We start from the raw sequence: 20,812 nt of genomic DNA on the forward strand, positions 1-20,812 counted from the left end.
TTTGCAATGGCTGGAACAATTTATGTTTTTAGCCCATTCTAATGCGAAAAACATCATACTCAAGGGAAAAGTCTTTGAATTCCAGCAGTTGTGTTGTCTCTATGCTCAGAGTAGAGAACATTCACTGCAGCCTCCCAGAGCCTAATGGCAGCCGTTTGCCACAGCTTCATTGTGAATCAATGGAGTAAAGTTGGAAATGGTGATAATGACAATACCTAGCATAGTACTGAGGAGATAACCATACTTTTTACAGTTCTCAGTGCACAGAAAACAATATGCACCAGACTGATCGTCCACTCCATGACCTCCTCCCTCCAAACAAGGGTAAGAGGACTGTCCGGTTTCTCTGCAAACAGAATCTACTGCCAGAGATGAAGGCAAAGACTGATAGACTGAAAAACTCCACCATACCAATTGCCATTAGGGTTTTTAGCAGTGAATAATTGTACTATTTGGTTTTATTGGTTTAACTGACTATTAACTGACCTGTTATTTTTGTTTTGGGGTTTAAAGCTGTACATTCTGCACTATTCAATCTTTATAACTCAAGATCAGAATAGTAAAAAAAGCTATTCACCTTTCTAAACTAAAAACAAAAAATGTATAGCCTCAGACACTCTCCCATTTGCTTGTGCAGTGTCTTGTCTCTCCTGTTTCAAGCTTTGGGTAACACTTATATTCATAAATCTAGACCAAACTTTCCAAGGACATCAGGACAATGTTAACCCTTGCATGGAAGTATTATATTATCGTGTTAACCCGACAAGTATGACTACTAGTGGGATTCTGCTGGAACTCCGTCACTTAACACACAATTTCAAATGAAACAGGCCCTTTTACACAAACTAACCACAGTCTACATTGTACGACATGACTTTACAGTTAGCATAGATATTTTTACAAGTACAGCTTTGTTCTTGGGAATTGAATCCTTTTGAAACATTTCCTCACCATTTCTATAAATAAATAAGGAGAGGAAGGCAAGAAGAGTGAAGTAATTAAATGTAGGCCTACTGGGCAGAATCCACAATTAGTAGGGTAATTAATATAGTGGCTGGACACATTACCTATCTTTGAATTGATTATGAAGTTGTTTTGTTTGATTTTTCTGCAACTTTTATTTTTCTTTACACAACCGGTGTTATAAAGCTCTAAAATCTGCAGTGAAGTCTGGCTGCAGACAGCCTTGACAAGCTCATATGTGATCATATTTAACTTGAGTGGTAAATATATTCTCAGCATGATAATCACCCTGTAGTTGGATAAGTTGATCTTTTTTTTTTGCTTTTGTTTTTTACACATTTTGTAAGAGATGGGTGCAGAGGTGGGGTGGGGGAGTGGGGGGGGGGGGGGGGGGGACATAACCAAACAGAGAGAGAGAGAGAGAGAGAGAGAGAGAGAGGGAGAGAGAGAGAGAGAGAGAGAGCATCATAACAGCAAGCCAACACTTAATGCAAGCAAGCGTCAAATCCTGTGACAACGTGACAATCCTATAGGCTGGACGAGTGCGCTCGTGGGCCACCTCGTGTGAAAAAGTCTAATGAGGGGCCGCGAGACACGGTGGCACAAAGCTGAGCTCAGTCTGGGATATCTGCACACCAATGGAGACTTCTGGAGAACTTGGGAGTGCCAAATGGGAATTTTACCCGACTTGGTGTACTTGAAAACCACCCTTGGGTTGTGTTCATATTCCAGTTTGCACCCATGAACTTTTTGGTCATATATGCGCTCGTGTATCCTTTTCATGGACAATGAAGACGACTCGCAAATGCAGGACGCTGCTGTCAGTTGGCTTGAATTTTTTCGCCCTCTTGTTTTCAATAACTGCGTTCATAACAACTTACTGGTGCGTGGGGACACAGAGGGTGCCCAAGCCCAAGTGCAGCAAGCTGCGGACGCACCAGTGCATCGACTACGGAGTGAACGAAACGGACCCGAACAAAGTGGTCTACAGCTGGGAGACCGGGGACGACAGGTTCCTGTTCCGTCAGTTCCACACCGGGATCTGGTTCTCCTGCGAGGAAAATATCCACGATGAAAGTAAGAGGAGAAGGTGTGTGTGTGTGTTGTGCGTGTGTGTGTTTATAGTGCTGTTGAGTTATACTTGATAATTGCACACAGTGTTAATTGCTTAGAGGGACATTTCACTGAGGAGCAAAACTGGTTATGTTCATCTCTCACGTTATGATTTTCTTATCTAGTTCTGTAGGTGGTGGTGAAATGTTTAATTTAATCTTTCAAGTGATGTCATCCGGAGGACAATGAAATTATTTAGATGAAAAATGTAGAAAAAAAAGCATGCTCAGAGCTTCATAATGGTTGAAAACTATAGTTTCTCAATGTAACAAATTGTTTTAAGCCCTCCTAATGAGGGGCAAAAAATGAAAGAATAATCTATAATAAATTAAGTAAATGTATTTAGTATTATTAGGCTACTATTTGCTAATACCCTTTAATTTCCAAACTGATCCTTTTTAAACCTGTGACAACATTTTTCCATTATTTCCTCCATCCAGTGTAGAGATATGAACAGGATTAGGCTAGATATCATCATCATCATCATCATCATCATCACAGTGTTTGAGTTAAATGTGTTTGAGTACACTCATGACCTGTGACTCCTTACACAACATAATACACACACACACACACACACACACACACACACACACACACACACACACATTCACAAAAAATGTCCACTTCTGAAAATCTGTCACTTTAATTCCCTCATTCTTCCATCAGGGAACTTAAAACCCTGTTTTGTCAGATGAGCTGGAGATTAGTTGCAAAAAATGCAAGCATGGATGTTTTTTTTTTTTGTTTTTTTTTTTGAGTCATGTCATTTCCTGAGAATGTCAGGATAATCATCCTTTCTGTTGATGTCAGTCTGCCAGTCAAAGAGCAGGTATCTGGTAAAATGGTAAATGTTATACCTGGCATGAGGTACTGAGCAATCGGCAAAGCAATAGTTCAGGACTGTTGGAGGTAGGAAAAGTGGAAAGACACTCCAAGTTCAGTATTGTGCTCGGACCAGGACCGTAAGTGGGTGGCTGTAGTGAACTTGATAGCAGCAGAATGTGATTGCTTTACAGCTTAAGTGAGAGAAAGTCTGAAAACTGCTGTATTTGTGTGCACTAGTCTCATTCACTTGTGCAGGGAAATGGAAGCAGGAAATTGTTTTTAATTGGAGTATGTAACAAGGGGCATCTTGTGATGGCGATGTGTGGTCACGACAAGAACCCACATCTGGTCAAAGGTGTGATTAGGCCAGATTAGTCCTCCTCCCTGGTTGACTCACTGAATGACTCTGGAATTAGCAGAGCATCCATCTGCAGACTCCAACATCAGCCTGTAATTGTGCTAACTGTGCTAGTGTTAGGTTTTTCTGATGTTCAAGAATAGAAATCAATCACACGCAGAGATTATTCAAGAATGAATTGCTGGGACATCTCTATCTCATCAAGTGGCTGCAGGGGGTGGGGGGGGAGGAAGTGGCGGGGGGGTGACAGCTTGAGTTAATAAGGATTATGTAACAGGGGCCTTGATGAGTTTTTCCTCAAAACAGCTGTTGCCACCCTCCTTCTACCTGATTAAAGTGTTCCACTTAACAACAAATCCAGCGACACACTCGACAGATGACAGAAGGAATGAATCATGTCTGCCCAAAAGGAGAGGAATGTGGTGTGTGTCAGGGGTCATGTTTTGTTTCCTGTCTTGATAAAGTGACATAAGGTTTCATAAGATGTCACAGTGTATTTACGCTCTGGCAAGCATGGCTGTTCTGCATCATTTCTTTCTCAGACATTGTACCCCTGTAGCGAGATTATTGTAATTCTATGCAACACAATGGGACAGGAACTAGATGTCAAATAGCCTTGCCAACAAGCCATCTGGTGTCCCTGAATCAGAGGCCCAAAAAGTTGTATTTCTGTCTCATATTTAGCATGCTGTTTATTAGTCTTTGAACAGTCTGAACTTATGACCTCTGAATTTTGTGGAGTTCTGTGAATTCACTGGACTGGAGGTAAAACTTTTGCTCAGCTATCCTCGTGAGACACCTGGACAGCAATATGGAATTGCACACAGATTAGGAAATGGACAGAAGCCTATATCTATCCGTTTAGCACCAACAGCATTTATTTATTTAGTGCTTTAAACTTGACTTCAGGTTTCTTTGTTAAAATCAAGCCAGTCCCTCCTGACCTTTTCTGAACCAAAACAGATTACTCTGATATTTCGGAACAGCCAGATAGCGCCTTCAAAATAAATAGTGGGCTGAAGACATCACAGCTATTGTGTTGTGCCACGTCGTGACAGAAATTTTTTTTTTCTGCTGTTCTAGGTGAGAGATGCCGAAGCTTCATTGATTTGGCCCCAGCATCAGAAAAAGGTGAGTGAACACTGTCTGCCTCAAAGATCATGTTTCATGGTTTTTAAGCTGCCTGAAAGAAGTAACAAAAGTTCTTACTTCCAAGAATGGATTTTATACTTAAATCATCACTTGAAAACAAGCGGTAATGGCAGTTAGTAGCAGCAGTTAGTTAGTTATCTATAACTCAGTTATTTATGTTATATTGTAGACTATGTAATCAATGTATGTGTCCATACATTTCCATTGTGCTTGAGACCTGATTTGAAATATTAGTGATTGAGAAGTAGACTGTTGTTTTGTAAATTGGGACTTTAGGTTTTAGCTTATTTCAAAGATTCATGACCATTCCTGGGCATCCTCATTGAGCAGACACAGACTGACAGTGTATTTAAAAAGTTATTTTGTGAATAGTTTCCCCTTTTGATTTAATGGTGATATCAAACACTAATTAAAATGTTTTAAAGGTCACTTTAGTAGCTGACTTTTATACTGTCGTAACTTGTTATTTGCTGGACGCTTTTAGCTGTGCAATGAATGCATTTTCAGTGGGAAGCAAACCCCTAACCCATGCCGGACCATTGTCTTCATGTAAATATTTTCACAATATCATCTTTGTCTGGTCTGCCTGTAACTTTCTGGTTTTCAAATCAACAAGCAACAACAACAATCAACTTTCAATTCAAGCATCAGCTTTTTCATATGAAACCATGGGGACAGAAAGGCAGCCAGACATGTTGTGCGTTAAGTTTTAGGATTTTCAATTGTGTTGACATTGTCTCTAGGGAAATATGGTAGCAGCAATGCTCACCTCCTGTCAGTGAATGTGTCCGGTTGGATAAATAGCAAGAGAGAAAGTGAGGCGAGCTGGAGAGGATGCAATGTCTGACCTGTCGTGTAGCCAGATAACATTTGGCCTGATTCATTGGAAAGCTCAATAAGATTTGGAGAAGACTCTCACTGGAGAGCACCGACATCAATTGAATTTCAGCGTCGTGTCAGTCAGGGGGTGAGGATCATCAGACCCGAGTAGCTGACTCAGGAACCATTGAGATGTCAGATTAAATCTAAATCATCGCCCAAAACTGGTTTAAGACTAAGAATTAAGAATGATTCAGAATTAGATTTCATTATTGTCCCATGCATCATCAGCAAAACAGCTGTACACTTCCAAAGACAAGAAACATACAACTTATCAGGACGCACTAGTGTTGCCTTGTTTGACAAAATACACAGGTATGTAGGCTATCAACTTGTATTAGTATAATTTATATCCATTGAGAATTTGAATTTGAATTGAAATGTGACTTCGGTAACACTTAAGATTAGGGAACACATTAACTATTAACAATGGGTTTTCCCACAATAGTTTAATAATTTCCCCCAATATGTGATACTAGCACCTTATAAGCATCAAACTGTGCAAAGCATAGTAAAAGACAAATTCATGTGCAACAACCTGCTTACTGACTGCTATAAGCACTAATTAGGAGGCTGTTGAGGGAAAACCCATAGTTAATGGGGTTTACTTGTAGAATACAATAGTGCAGAATAAGGTGCTAATAAATGGTTTGTAGTGACTAATAATGAACAAATACACTACTAATATGCATGTTAATAAGCAATTTATTAATAGTTAATATGTGTTCCCTAATCTAAAGTGTTACCGTGACTTTGAATGTGTGTATGTTGCAGGGATCCTGTGGCTGTCGTTGGTTTCTGAGATGCTGTACATTGTTCTGCTGGTGGTGGGTTTCAGCCTCATGTGTTTAGAGCTGGTCCACTCCAGCAATGTCATTGACGGACTCAAGCTCAATGCCTTCGCCGCCGTCTTCACCGTGCTCTCAGGTAGTCACATTGTATTTGTTCTTCACTGAAATGCTTTCAGTATTTGTTTATTTTGTCTGAAATACATGATATGTGGATGTTTTGATTCCAGTCTCAAAGCACAGGTAGTGTTTCTTGATGAAAGCCTCTCCTAATGTGGTACAAGACGCTAGGAATAGGGGAAAGATAACAAATCTGAGGTCCTTTGCTTTCAAAACAAAATTAGAAGATGGGAAGAGGAGTCATGAAAAAGAATCTCTCACTGATAATTGCATACTATCACCAGGCATGGAGCCTTTCCCGGGGTTTTCATGTAACTCTCAAAAACTCTGAACTAAATTTAAAATCTATGACGTAGGAAGTGTAATGAATAACAGAATGACTCACAGCGATCAAGTCATGAGTTGAAGAAATGTTGTTAGCATCTTTTAGTGGCTGACAAGATGAAAAGCGCGTAGTTCCAATAGACTTAAAGGGGATATTAGTTTTTACAAATCTTGTCCAAAATAACCTCGGAACCTTTTCAGAATGAACAAGCATAAGCTATTTGGATAAGGGATTTGCATTTACATCTGTGTGTACATGTGTGTACTTGTGCAATTGAATGGGCCTGTGACACGGTACTTTAAGAAATTGCGAAAAAAATAAAAAAATGAATGAATGAATGACTTGAAACGAATCTTCTTTTCTGCGATGGGTCACATTCGTGCCTCTGTACGTAATACTGTATGGTGCATCGTCACACAGCTAGCTAACTAACCGTATGCATATAATTGCAGGTCTGCTGGGTATGGTGGCTCATGTGATGTACACACAGGTCTTCCAGGTCACCGTCAGTCTGGGTCCACCCGACTGGAGGCCCTACAACTGGGACTATGGCTGGTCCTTCTGGTATGACTCCTAGCCCCATAAATATACAGCAGAACTCCCACTCACCTGTTGGGAAATCAAATAAGGAGACCTGCAGGGCTTCCATTTCTCACGTAACAGCCCCACACAGTCCGCTCTAGCTCTATGCTCTCACCTCTGCCCACCATCACTGTCTCTAATGAAAAAAGCCCAAAGCTCTCATGTTACGGTGGGATTAGGCTTTGGTGTCTAAAGCCCCAATACAGGCGTGATTGGAATTGCATAAGGGGATAATATTTCACCCCTTCACAATATGCGCAGTATGTTGAAAATTCCTTTTAGAGGCTAAACAATTCTTGACCTTTTGTGAGCATTAACCAACCTGAGTGAAAAGTTCACGAGATGAGGAATTGATTGATTGATCGCATGTGACCTGGCACACTGTGTAAAAGTGGTGGCCACTTTTACACAGGGTCAAAATATCAACAGAAAATTGTCAAATTGGATTGTGTCCTCACATGGGTGCTCACCGTTTTTTCATTACAAAAGCAGAGTTCAGATGATATTGTTCATGTTCAGTAGAGAGTCACCCTGTGTACTGAATTACAATGTGATTTTCTCATTCCTTGCTCTCTCTCTTACATCAGCATGGCCTGGGCATCCTTCACCTGTTGCATGGGTGCATCAGTCACCACCCTCAACTCCTATACGAAGACCGTTATCGAGTTCAGGCACAAGCGCAAGACCTTTGAGCAAACCATCCGGGAGGAGCACGCGCGGGAGGCTTTCGGATATTTCCGGGAACGCTCGGTGCAGTCCATCTCCAAGTCCGTGGAAGTTTACGCGGACCAGACCCCCAAAAGCAGCAGGAAAACACCTATACCCGCTTCCTCCCTGGACCTGAATGACATTCCAGCATCCTTAGGGGAAGAGCAGTGCTGAACGGGACAGAGCGGAGGATGGTGGTGTTTCTCTTCGTGTGGGAACTTGATGGATGTGTTCAGCTTGGGATGAATGCCTCAAGGGATTTCAGGCCACATCAGCAGCTCCATCTGATTTCCATTTCTACACTGCCTTAATGGAAGAAGGAAATCCACTCCCTGTGGGTGTGTTTGTGGCATTGGTAGTCATGGAGCTTCAAGTCCCATAGGGTTTTAGCTGGTCAGCCCAACCAACTGAGAGCTGGAACAGTGGACTTGATCTAATTTGAGGAATGGTTGCAAAGAATTAAGGCATTCTCTCCATTTGTATAACTTACAGCAATGTAAAGATTTAAAAGAAAATGTTGTAAGTGTACCCCTATAAATATAGAGTGAGGGACTTTTGCATGCTAATAGCCTTATTAAACAGGAAATTTCGGTATTTAATGCAATGCAAATTATGTCTATTTACAAAGACAGGGTGACAATTATAACTGGTATTCATGAATTGCAAAATAAAGTCACAAGTACTTGCTGTGAATTCTGTGCCTACATGTATCATACTTATATTGATGAATTCAATGTTGTAAATAAGTTGTGGAGTGTAAGTGTGCAGTATTTTTGTACATCGAATGGCTGTTACGCATCTAACTGTTACTTTTGTTGTCTCACAATTTGCATTTGCAACTTCACACACTTCATATAACACAGAGCTTAAACTTCATATGAACACAAGCAATAGGTGGATATGGATGGTCTACAGTCAGTATCACGTTTCTACTATGTGCAGAGTTTAAATTTTTCTTTTGTAATTTTCATTTGACAATAAATATTCGGTCCCGTCCAAGCGTCTCTGTTGACACTGTTTCAGATAAATCTACTGAATACTAAAATTACTGAATAACTACTAAATAGGAGAAAACTATGAGCAGAAAATATCTAATAAACACTACTGTATGCCTACTCTGTGGCATTGGATACATAATCCCTACAGAGGGCAGTGTTGTATCTTGACAGATAGACCATGATTGCAAAACATTAGATCGCGTTGCATTAATGATGGTTATTGGTTATTTACTGTTATATACTGGTGACAGTAACCAATGCATAGATTCTTGCCTTTTATTTGGTTTATGTCCAGTGTGGCATTCATCTACATTTCATAAAGATGATATACAATATTAACAAGCTACATATTGGCTACAATTTCAAGTACAAATGTGTTTCTGATACACAGATTACATTAGATATAGCACAACATCAGGTCTTGTGCTAATTTGTTTATTTGTAATAGTAGTTATTTATTTAATGTACAAAGGCATATACACTGTCTTAGAAATATACAGTTAATGTACAGTTGTAAACAAAGAGCATGAAGAGGTGGGCCTGCACTCTCTTGATGCCCAGCTAGACATCTAAATACTTTGTTCTTTTCCATGTACAGGAGGATTGAATGAATTGCAAATTCTGGACTGATCACCCCAGTTCTGAACCTTTCACTAATGCAAAATCAGTTATGGACTACAACACAAATCAAGATGTGAGACGACTCATCAAGGTCATCTGGGAGCAAACCATTATTTTCCAATTTCCAATTTTATTCCTTTCCCCACGCTGTGATAAAGTTACTCCCCTTAGTTCAGTAGCCGTCGTCATACTCATTCTGGGCCTGCTGTCGGGCCAGCATGGCCTGTATGAGCGCACTGGACCCCGGGGGAGCTGAGTTCTGCGGAGGAGCGGCCACTCTGTGAATGCTGTCCTCTTCTTCTGCTCTCTGCCTGGCTTGCATGACCTGCATCATAACACTTGACGTTGAAGATGCCAGGTCGTGTGTATTATCTGCTGGCCTGTAGTAATCTTCCTCTGCTCTTTGTCTGGCTTGCATCACCTGCACCATAGTGCTGGAGCTGCTTAGGGGGTTTTCTGAAAAACCTGCTGTCCTGTAGTGCTCATCCCTCTCTTGATCCTCGGCCCTCTGTCTGGCTTGCATGGCCTGTGTGAGGGCATTGGAGGACGACAGGTGTTCTGAGGGCAAGGGCATCCTGTCAAAATCTTCACCCTGTTCGTCAGCCCTCTGACGGGCTAACATGGCCTGCACCAGAGCGCTAGAGGTGTTGGAGGGGGAGGTGTCAACGGGAACGGGCACCCCGCGAGAGATCCCCCTCTCCTGCTCCTCCAGCCGCTGGCGAGCCAGCAAAGCCTGAACCATGACGTTGGAGTTGGACTGAGCACCGGAGGAGGAGCGGTCGTCTGAGCGTCGTTTGGTCTGCTGTAGGAACACAGAGATGAGGTTGAAAATGAACTAACTAATCTCAGGAACAAAGGCACTTAGGGTGAATGTACTTTGACCACAAACCACAAACCTTTTTGTGATTCTTCTGTTTGGGCTTTTTATTAGGCTTGGATTTCTGGAGGTTCTGGAGCTTGTCCAGCAAGAAGGACTTGTCTTTCCCCTCCTAGTGAGAGGATCGAAGAGAAAATAAGGCCAAATAAGCAAATTCAGTTGTAACATGGCTGAAAAAGGAATGAATAGGTATAGACAGGTATACTTATTCACAAAGTCACATAAGGAGGGTATTGCCCACTCACATTAACAATCTGCTGTCTTAGTAGAACAATAAGCAGCTTGCGCCCCTGAGTGACTTGCCAGAAGATGTATATGATGACCCTGTGTGAGTGAGCAGAAAAAAAGACAGTCCACATAAGACCAGGTAAAGGCAGACAGACATTGATATTGATACTATAGCTACAGATGCAGATACAGACATACAGACAGACAGACTGAAAGTCACACACACAGCACACACACACACACACACACACACACACACACACACATAGATACACTTGCACGCACACAAGCACATACTATATAAACAGTGTTACAGTCTCTGTCAGTCTCTGTCTCTATAAAGTCAGAAAATGTCAACAAATTTACCACAACATTATGACTGCTTGATAGTTACCTTGGTTACCATCCTTGACTAATTTGCTGATATACAGATGGCTTTACGTCTGAACAAGCTACATGTTTTAAATCGCTGATCTCAAAGGTTTACAGCGTTGGACATGACAGGTTTATCACAATATTACATCTCCAATACACGCAGTTATCCATTGTGTTGACATCATTGCCAGTTAATTGGTTTCATTTCATCACAGAGCCTCCTTCAAGCCAAGTAAGATTACAATAAAGAAAACAACTATAAAAAGATTAAAATTGTTCCAAGTAAAAACAATGGGTAGGTGTTCCCACTACATCACATATACACATATAAACACACAACTTTGGGATTGCTCTCAGAGCTTTCTTTTTAATGCAATCACAACAAAGAGCGCTTATCATTGGAATGAAAAGGTGCACCACTACTATTTAGAGCAATACATTATAGAGTGTTACCATTCATATATAATGTTAGACATGAAGGTAGCTTAATTCAAGAAACAGCTTTTGCTTGACTAGGAGCTTCTGGTTCATTCAGACCAAACTGATCCTAAATTGACATTCCAACTCCAACATGTTTGTCAAATGTATGACCAGGCATAAATTCTTCCTAGTCAGGAACACACACACCCATGCACACACACATATGAACACACACACACATACTGATATACTCATACTTACGTTTTAATCAGTTAGCTGTTGAATTTATCAATTAGTTGATGCTCTTATCTAGTGTGACTTACAATTAAATTAAGTTGATTTGATGCAATACACTACATGCAGTACACACACACACATGCACACACACTAAGACAACTATGTATACTTACAGGATAATGAGTGTGATAAGGAAGTAGAAGATTTCGCTCCTGATGACCTTCTGGTAGATCCAGATGACCCATTCAGAGCCGGGGATGTCCTCCAGATGGTCGATCCACACAGCAACAACACTGAAGGTATTGTTGAGGCCCCGGAAAGGACCGCACTGCTCCGAGGGAGTCAGGCTGCAGCGCAGGACAGGGGGAAACAAAACAGGTTTGAAATAGTTTTGAAAACAGTGAAATAAAATTCTAGTCTAGTAGTGTCAAGGTCTGTTCATGCATCTTGCTGACAAGGGAGGTGTGGTATTGTTGGGGTGTAGTTGTGTTTTTTTCCCCTAAATTAGTTATGTTGTAAAATGATATTTTTTAATACAAGCTGTTGACATGACGTAAAAGTTGTATTGTGATTCGGTCACAATAGGCCACGTCCTGCTCCCGTACCTCCAGGCGGTGTATGCAACCATGGAGAGTGCGCCCACAAAGAAAGGGAAGAAGAGGAGGGCGATGAAGATGGTTTGCATCTGAGCTGCCCTGCCTGACCGCCGCGGAGGCTGGCAGTTCTGGGTCAGGCTCACCTGGGCACACACACACACACACACACACACACACAAACAAACAAACAAACACAAACAAACACATGCAAATACACATCATACACACCATAAACAAGCCATTAATCATCAAAAGTAAACAACTGTGAGTGTGTGTGTGTGTGTGTGTGTGTGAACAGTGTCACTTTGCATGTTAGAAAAGACAAAAACCTAATCATTGACCATTCCATCATTGTAGATATTAAACCAGGATTATAGAATGTTTTGGATTCCCTGTCTAAGGCAATCCGTCATCATCCATCATTCTTCATTAATTATTCTTGCAGCACCTTATGTAATGCTGTTAGAGTATAAAAAGCCCTCAGCTCATTTCAACTTAAACATCGTATCTGTTTCACCCTGTAGTGGAAAACATGAACATCTTCTTAGAGCTTTGAATAGCACAGCCTTGAAGATCGTTCAACATGTTCATAAAACATTCAGCAGCCCTTCACACCGGAGCCAACCTGGGTCAAATTACTATTTGTATTGAATTCAGTTTCCTTTCTGGGATTGATTGATCTTCACTGGTACAATGCAACCGACAGGGTTGCCCCAAAAATCCAAAACCCAGCCCATCTTTCCTTTAACACAAAATGACGCAAACCGTCAATGTAATGAAAGGATTTTAATTAATTATTGACCCAGGTGTGCAAACAGAGTAACATGAGCTTTGAAGACTAAGGAGAGGCCTGGGCAGCTATGGCATTGTATCTGACTATGGCAGTGTGTCACCATGCCAGTTCAGCTTACAGTCACCTGGGGCCCCTACTCTAGTGAACCTCAATTTACCTTCTTCAGGTAAAACAAGACGAAAAATTTGATGATCTGGATGAGAGGCAGCAGAGGAGAGAAGTAGATTCCGATCCTAAGGGGAGAAAATAATAGGTACAATAAATGTTAACTGGAAATTAGCACTGAGGCTGTTTTCCCTGACAAGGAGAACAAAACGAGTCCTGGTTACAAATCCACTGTATGAGCCAGTGTCAGATACTGTTACTAATTATTTGAATTGGGAGTATTTAACGTATTGTTCTTCTTACCAGGCCAGAGTCTGTGCGTAGATGAGCTCGAGGACATTCCTGGCGACGTCAAACTCTGGAACCCCTAGACTTTGAATTAATCTGGTCCCAATCACACTGGAACAGAGTCAAAGTCCAAGTCAAAAATCTGATTTACATTTGAGGCTTACATTTGATGAAAATAATGCACATTTCAAAAAAACTGAAATCTTCTAACTCACTTGCTGAGAAACTCTCCAAAGAAGGATCCCAACATGAGAAAGAGGAAGTCAACAATGACCAGGCGGTACAAAGCCTGTCCTACCATGGGCTCCCAACACTATAGTGGACACATGAAAGTGGGTGAATGAATAGGCTATACCTCATGTATGAATGTCTACTGATGAAACCAATATTGGTGTATTTGAAAAGGGCAACACAATTCCTGTGAAACGCACCGAAAACTTATTAGCCACCTCGTTCATCCAGTAGTAACACAGGATACCCAGAATGGACACCTTAAGGATGACATTTCTATAAGTGGGAGGAGAGAAAATGCTTTATTAACATCTCTGTCTATGCCTTAAGCACTGTTGCATAGCATTTAGGGTCTATAGCAGGCATATTGATGTTATTAGAGATTCTATTTCTTGATTCTTTTTTTATGTATGTACTTTCTTTGAGTGGAGGAGTGGATATACATGTCTAGGCCTATATGTATACAAGGTGTGGCATTCATGATGATATCCAGCTGCCTGACCTGACAACAAGAGCGTAGATCTGTCTGCGCTGGTTGGAGTAGTGCTCAAACTTGTTGAAGAGGGAGTAGAAGAGTGGGATGACCAGGTTGATCAGAGACACCACAAAGGGAACCAGGAGAGTCTCTGCCTCTTGAAGCAGAGACCAGCTGGCAGTATCTGTCGTCCGCTGTAAAGATAACAGATGGAGGTCAGACCGAGATAACGCTGCAAAAATAACGCGATGTGCAATGAGACAAATTAAACCCTGCATTGTCTGTAAATGACCTGACGCATTACAGTCAGTAAGTCATAAACTCAAGTATTTCACGGATCTATGACGCGTCTTGATATGGACTTTACTGTAATGTATGACTCAACACTTTGCCATGCCATTAAGTAATATCTCTATCTCTATACTCTGAAAACTCTCCATACCTACACATACAAAGAATGCTGCTACTGTGCGCAAGCAAGGCAAGGGTAATTTTCCTTTTCAGTAATGATTTTGAGGGAAAAATCAGGGCCATTCTAGACACAGAGGAACTCTTGTAATCCTTTAAATCTCTTCTCATCTTCACACAGAAGTCCTTATGGAGGTCCTTATTTAGAGAGATCTACCAGACCCTTGGGTAAAAAGGGTATTACTATTTCATTTCCCTATGTCTGCTTCTCTGTGTATCCATGAACAAAACAATTATGCCTATTTTTGATACTGTGCCTATTTATTTTATGTTGACTTTAATCCGTGTACCTGCTGTTCATATTGGCAGAGATAGTAGATGGTCGCTCCGCAGCCGACAGCCAGGCCGGTGGAGAGGAGCCAGGAGCCCAGGTGAACCCCGAACTGCTTCAGCTTCTCAGAGAGAGTAAGCAGTTCCCCCTGGTCCTTTTCTGACAGAGACTCCTGGAAACACAGCCAGAAGACAGAGATGGGGTTGAGAAAAGAAAAATAAGCCTTGAAATGAGAGGTGTGTCCATGCATGTAAGACTCTCTGGTGAATGTTTTGCTAAAAGCTTTTTGTGATGATATTATATGCAGCCACAGATGATTTTGAAAGCAAAACTCCAAACCAGAACTCTCATGAATGTTTAGGGGTGATGATATTATTAGACTGTAACGACTTGATTAATGATTAATTGATGACTAATGATCATATAATAAAACACCTCGCAGCAGAGCTACTTCCTCTATCAAGATCTCAAGTCAGTCTCTCTCTCTCTCTCTCTATAGCTTGCTGTCTTGATTTCACAAGAGTAGGATTCTAACACAGTAACCGACCTTGAGTTGGACACGGAGGTTGTTCTTGCGCTGTCTCACAGCCCTCTCATTGGTTACGCTGAAGTCCCAGCTACACAGAAGCTGCCATGCGCCTCCTGAAGCTGGGTCTGACAGTACATAGTTTCTCCTGAATGAGCTTGCCATGCTGCATGGGGACAGGGACAGATTGGGGAAAAACATCCATTTATTTTTTTGTAATCAAACTACTATTAACTTGCAAGACAAAGAGTTGGACAAATATAAAGGAATCTATAAACACAAGCAGCAACGGGCCTGTGTACTAATCATTCAACGGTATGTCATCAGATCTATTACTTATGGTTTACAAGCCAGTGAGCCAAGGTAAATAGGAGAGTGGACTGACCTGTAGATAAGTGAGACTCCACACAGCACCATGTAGGCTGCTATGGTGAAGAAGTAGGCCAGCTGCATGTTGTACTCCAGCAGACCTGTGATGGTTTCATTGCTGTAGCCACCATAGTACATGACTGTGTAGTTAAAATAACCCTGGGGAAATCATATAAGCAAATTTACTACGCAGTGAAAAACATCATCATTATCATCCTGCCGTCATTCACGGTCTGTATAGAGAAGAGTTCAAGAGTAATAAAATATTACATTAAAGTTATCTAACTTGAATGTGTTGCATTTAGGCTGAGAATTACAGAATGATAAAATAATCCTTAAATAGATATTCATCAGGTGTGATTTCTGATCATTTTGACTGTTCTAGCTTTAAAAAAAAGCTAAAGGTATGTGCTTAGATAAGAGCGTCCACTCACAGCCCCAGTCAGTATCTCCAGGCCCCTGAAGGTCACGCTGGGCGGTATGTTCGGCGTGTGGTCATAGGTAAGCAGCGGGATGGTGATGAACCCAAAGTTGACCAGGAAGGAGAAAATGTTGAACATGAGCAACCACTTGAGGAACAGGAAGTAGGAGAGGACGCTGGTGCCAAACTTGCCACCGATCTCCTTCATGATGCCCTGCCACAGTTCCAGGGTCTGCCTGGCTGACGTCACGTTGTAGCCGCACCTGCGGAAAGACTGGGTGGGCAGCCGGTGTGTTAACAGCCGTAAATTACTTGTGAGATGTAATAGCATACACCATGTTATCAGGTAGGACACATTTTGTGAATATGGAATCGGATGGCTCAATACAGAAAGAGCTGTTTAAGTAGACAACTATGATTGATGAAAGGCAGTAGATGTAGAAGAAGACTGTGATAGAGTTCAGATGCTCACCAGGGAGACGTTCTCAGAACAGTCTGCGAAACATGTGAACTGGCGAGATTGCTTGGAGGACTTGAATGCCAGTACTTGGCTCCTAGGAAGATAAGCCGGAAACATAAAGCTTATAACACGGTATGATAATGTCATCATGTGCACTATCTCCTGATGAATTACATGACTTGTCAAAGTGATACAGTGCTTTCGCATTAATAGCTTCTTGTGTATTGTAACTTGAAAAATAACAGAGCAGGGTGTGTATATGTGCATGTGTACATATGTCTGTGCATTTGTTCATGTGACTCCATGTGTCTCCATTGATCTAACATTGCAAAACCACTTCACAGCACACTCCACACCCCCTATCTTTGTGCACACAGAATACGTATTTTACAGCTTTTAATAGGGTGTAATGTTTAACTCTGTGTCCGTTATGACACTGACAAGAAAACTTTAACTGCTTGTGACACAAGACCTACCTGATATGTTTCTTCTCCTCAAAGCTCATTGGAAGGTCCCGGATGGCCCGAATTCGGTCCCGTGTTGACAGGGCAACAAGTTCTTTGACCAAGTTCTGTTCCTCTGTCGCAAGAGGGATGACAAGACAAGCGCAGATATCAGATTGATATGATTATAACAAAGAGTAATAAACTGATGGAAGTATTCTGTGCATTTAGAAATAGTCCAAACGGTGCCAGTATCTTCAGCCTGTTGAACACATATCCACATATCCACAGGAATGATCAGTTTTATCCCAACACCCTTCACACGCTCTTACCATTCTCCATCTCATTCCTGATGGCATCCTCTGTGAATGCTAGATGGGCAGTGTCACTGTTAACGAACATGCTCATCCTTCTCACCGTCATTCCCCTCCACCGCATCGTCATGTTACCTGGATGAACACAAGAAGAGAAGAGAATTATGCTGTTTGCTATTCGGCAGTGAGCATTTAAGGGATTTTTCTACTTTATGTTTAAAGGTAAACTCAAGGAGCAGGTAGGAAAAAAGGAGCAAGGTGACAATCATTATCAAAAGAATTTGTGGTGTTTTTAAATGTTGTAACGCCTGTAGTTATTCATTTCAATTTCCATTTGTTTCATAACTTAATACAGATAGCCTATGCAAGTTTCATATCTTTGAACTTTGAATTCTTACTTTGTTACTTACTTTCATTTACCTGATTAACCACTTAATTTTGAGACGCTAGCATTACTTAAATACACAGATTGAGAGAACAGCTGATACCAGTGCAATAAATGGGGTAATGTGTGTGCTATATAGTTCTGATTAATTTCAGTTGTCCTATAGCACTGTGATATCTGTTGACACAGTAGGCTAGTCCAGCACAGGTGGTGTTAGAGTTAAATGGCACAAACACGTTCCAATAAAAGTTGCAAACCTAGATGGTCAATGATTGTACAAGGAAGTAGCAATGGCACAAAACAAAAATGCTGAGTTACAAATGCCTGGCAACATTAAAGGTACGATCGGGTTCCATATCTAATCATTATATCCCACTTGTTTGAGCAGTAGATTGAGATGTATGCATGTATTGTTTGTCACAGAATATCAATTAAGACTTGGTTTCTTTATCTTGGCCAGCTTTTTACAGATGCATGTACACAGCCTGTCAGATAAGATTATGTCCCTCAGATACGGATACCTTTTTTCCAAACAATCCCATTCTCTTTGTTTGATTTTCTATGCCAACTTCCTTGTAGTTAATGATTGTGTGCAATTTCTAATAGCAATCCATTAGGATTTTATATGACAGTGTTTTGATAGACATAGCAAGTCAAAGCCAATGGGTTATCATAACAAATGTCATTTTTAATTACTGTCTTTTGAAGGGCTTTTAAACATTGTGTGTGTTTAGTGATGCCATAGCAACACTCACCTGAAAATGCAGATGGAAGTCGCACAGATGTTGATGCATCATACCGAGCTGCAGGTCCGATTTGGAACGTACTGTGATCTAAATAAAAGAGGGAGAGGGGAAGAGCAATGTCACATAGCAACACACAGAGGGACAAACAGAACTACTGAGCCAAATTACATTGTCCTGGATACAAGGCAACATTGGATGGCCGTTCACAATGCAGACAAGATTTAGCTCTAAACTGGTTTAGTCATCAAATCCAGCTTTGTCACATAGAGATGATTCACTCACTGAGTTCATGCTGCCATGCAGGACTCCTAGGGCGTGTTGAGAGGAGTCCCATGGGGATGCTGTCTCTCCCCCTCCAGCTCCCCTCCTGCCAGCCCCCCCATGGCACTCTCCCAAGGGCGTCATCACTGCTGGTCTGGCCCATCGATGGGTGATGCAGCTCTGCCCTCTCTCCCTGCCAGGCCGGGTCTTCCCTGGCATAGGGGTTACTGTGATGGGGCTTGCTGGAAGACCTTGAGACCACATACAAGACTTAATGCAATGTAAAAGATGAAATGCTCATGTTTGAAGTACTTTGCGATTATAATGCTTACTTTGTGAAAAAAGTGAACTAAAATTTCAAGTCATGATTATGGTTTTATTATCATCCATATTGAAACCAGAGCCATAAATATGACTACTGTGTGGGAGATTTTTTTTTTTCCCATGGGTAATCTTAGGGATATGATGTCATACCAGGAACTGAGGATGAATTGCTTCTAAGGGGTAAAAAAGGTTGTAGGCAACTGTAGAAACAGAAATGACATTGCCCCATTTATTCTGTCATGATATTGTTTTTTTAGAAACTTGCCAAATTGACATGTTTCAAAATTATAATATGATTATCTATGATAGTGTCATAGCACTTATTTGGACAGTGACATCATATCCCTTAATCCCAGAGACTTTAAAGTAAAGTTCTACCATATGAGAGAAAATTGAATTGAGCCACACTTAAGACCCGGGATAAAGCAGGACTAACACAAACATCACCTCCATCTGGCTGCCTGTTCCTTGCGGACTTCCTGCTCATTCATGAACAGTACAGTATATGCTCTCTGATTACAAGTGCAAACAATCTCTACTCACTCAAAGCACTCACTTAAGTATATTCTTTGATAAACGGCAAAGCAATATAAGGGAAACACGTTTATCAGGATATGATGCACTGATATACACTTTAGGCATTTAGACTACACAAGCCACATTTTACGTCATTATATCACCATAAAAGAACCAAACCTCCTATCAATTTCCAGCGTATCACTCTCATGGTAGGCAGGGTTGAAAAATCCTCCGTTGCTGTAACGTGACATGAAATTAAAATCGATCCTTTCCTTCTTCTTTGGAGACAACGATGATCCTTCAGCTGCCCCTGTTTCCGTCCCTCTTCGGTGTCCTGATGTCTGTGCAGTCCAGCTCCAACTATACACACCATAAAAACTGCTGTAGATATTTGCTGGCTCAGTTTACTCAAAATAAATGCTAACTACAATAGTAATGTATAAAGTTAACATAGGAAAAAACAAGAGCATTTGCCATCGTGACTTATTGTGTTCAGGCTTCTGTTGCCACCTAAGTCATGACAACTTTAATAGGCAACATCACGTTAAGGTCGAGTGGCTTTCCCGGCACAGAGTGATAGCTACATTGTCAAGGGGAAGCCTGTGTAACTCAATCTGTTGGTCCCATCCTCATCTGTTCATCATTAATTCATACAGTGGGTATGGTTTCTACCACCATCGAGTGGTGATATGGTTCTCACTCAGAGCCACTGAAGGATGGGAAGAGGAGGAGAAAATCTGAATAACAAATGTAATACAGAAAACTACACTGACTCCCAAATCAGCATAGAAGTTGGAAAGAAAATCCTGGCCATACACTATCACTACAAGTATGTGTAAACTTCTGTGATTGTTGGCTATCTATAGTCAATAATCAAAGAATCCTGGCCTACATTCTACTCTATTCCCAAACATTGCTTACCTGGTTATTGTGCTGTGATGAAAGAATAAACAAAACCAAGACCAAGACCAAGCGTGAGGAGTGACCTGTGAAACAGCCTGAGAACCACTGAGAGTGAGATCAACTGAAGGACTGTCTGGCTACCAGGAAGTGTGCACTGAAAACATAAAGGTAAAAGTCCATTGACTTTGAATAGGCTATGCAAATCCCATGTGGCCCCTTTGCATTATGAGAAATATAATGAATCCCTGAGGCTAAAACTTAATTGGCATGAATTTAACACTCAACTACATGTGTATCTAGGTTGGCCTGTGCTGGAAATGAACTGACTGACAGTCTGAGTTG

The 20,812-nt window shown here is 41.2% G+C and overlaps 2 protein-coding genes across 2 annotated transcripts; one reads left to right on the forward strand and one right to left on the reverse strand.

The window, feature by feature from the left end:
- Positions 1–1,751: 1,751 nt before the first annotated feature.
- LOC139923202 (germ cell-specific gene 1-like protein) lies at positions 1,752–7,990 on the forward strand. The gene is made up of 5 exons (XM_071913925.2): positions 1,752–2,040; positions 4,346–4,393; positions 6,068–6,220; positions 6,979–7,090; positions 7,696–7,990. Exons 1-5 carry the CDS (start codon positions 1,752–1,754, stop codon positions 7,988–7,990), a joined length of 897 nt encoding a protein of 298 aa, XP_071770026.1.
- Positions 7,991–9,169: 1,179 nt separating this feature from the next.
- On the reverse strand, positions 9,170–19,818 carry tmc5 (transmembrane channel like 5). The gene is made up of 21 exons (XM_078282632.1): positions 19,745–19,818; positions 18,746–18,975; positions 18,473–18,550; positions 17,351–17,467; positions 17,052–17,154; positions 16,588–16,669; positions 16,129–16,389; positions 15,711–15,853; positions 15,347–15,491; positions 14,819–14,971; positions 14,088–14,254; positions 13,786–13,861; positions 13,570–13,667; positions 13,370–13,465; positions 13,119–13,194; positions 12,178–12,311; positions 11,746–11,919; positions 10,558–10,636; positions 10,332–10,424; positions 9,857–10,237; positions 9,170–9,760 (listed from the first exon to the last, which is right to left on the reverse strand). The coding sequence occupies exons 1-21, from the start codon at positions 19,816–19,818 to the stop codon at positions 9,608–9,610; spliced, it is 2,913 nt and encodes a 970-aa protein (XP_078138758.1). The 3' UTR covers positions 9,170–9,607.
- Positions 19,819–20,812: the final 994 nt, after the last annotated feature.

This window comes from Centroberyx gerrardi, chromosome 3, assembly GCF_048128805.1.
Source record: "Centroberyx gerrardi isolate f3 chromosome 3, fCenGer3.hap1.cur.20231027, whole genome shotgun sequence".
Taxonomy (NCBI): Eukaryota; Metazoa; Chordata; class Actinopteri; order Beryciformes; family Berycidae; genus Centroberyx; species Centroberyx gerrardi.

Excerpts from the sequence above, each read along its gene's own strand:
- LOC139923202 (XM_071913925.2), top strand. The coding sequence starts at position 1,752 with ATGAAGACGACTCGCAAATGCAGGACGCTGCTGTCAGTTGGCTTGAAT. Across the intron at positions 4,394-6,067 it reads GGCCCCAGCATCAGAAAAAG|GGATCCTGTGGCTGTCGTTG; the intron begins GTGAGTGAACAC and ends TGTATGTTGCAG. Across the intron at positions 6,221-6,978 it reads CGTCTTCACCGTGCTCTCAG|GTCTGCTGGGTATGGTGGCT; the intron begins GTAGTCACATTG and ends ATATAATTGCAG.
- tmc5 (XM_078282632.1), bottom strand. The coding sequence starts at position 19,818 with ATGTCACGTTACAGCAACGGAGGATTTTTCAACCCTGCCTACCATGAG. Across the intron at positions 17,468-18,472 it reads ACTTCCATCTGCATTTTCAG|GTAACATGACGATGCGGTGG; the intron begins GTGAGTGTTGCT and ends GTGTTCATCCAG. Across the intron at positions 16,390-16,587 it reads GTTCTGAGAACGTCTCCCTG|TCTTTCCGCAGGTGCGGCTA; the intron begins GTGAGCATCTGA and ends CTGCCCACCCAG.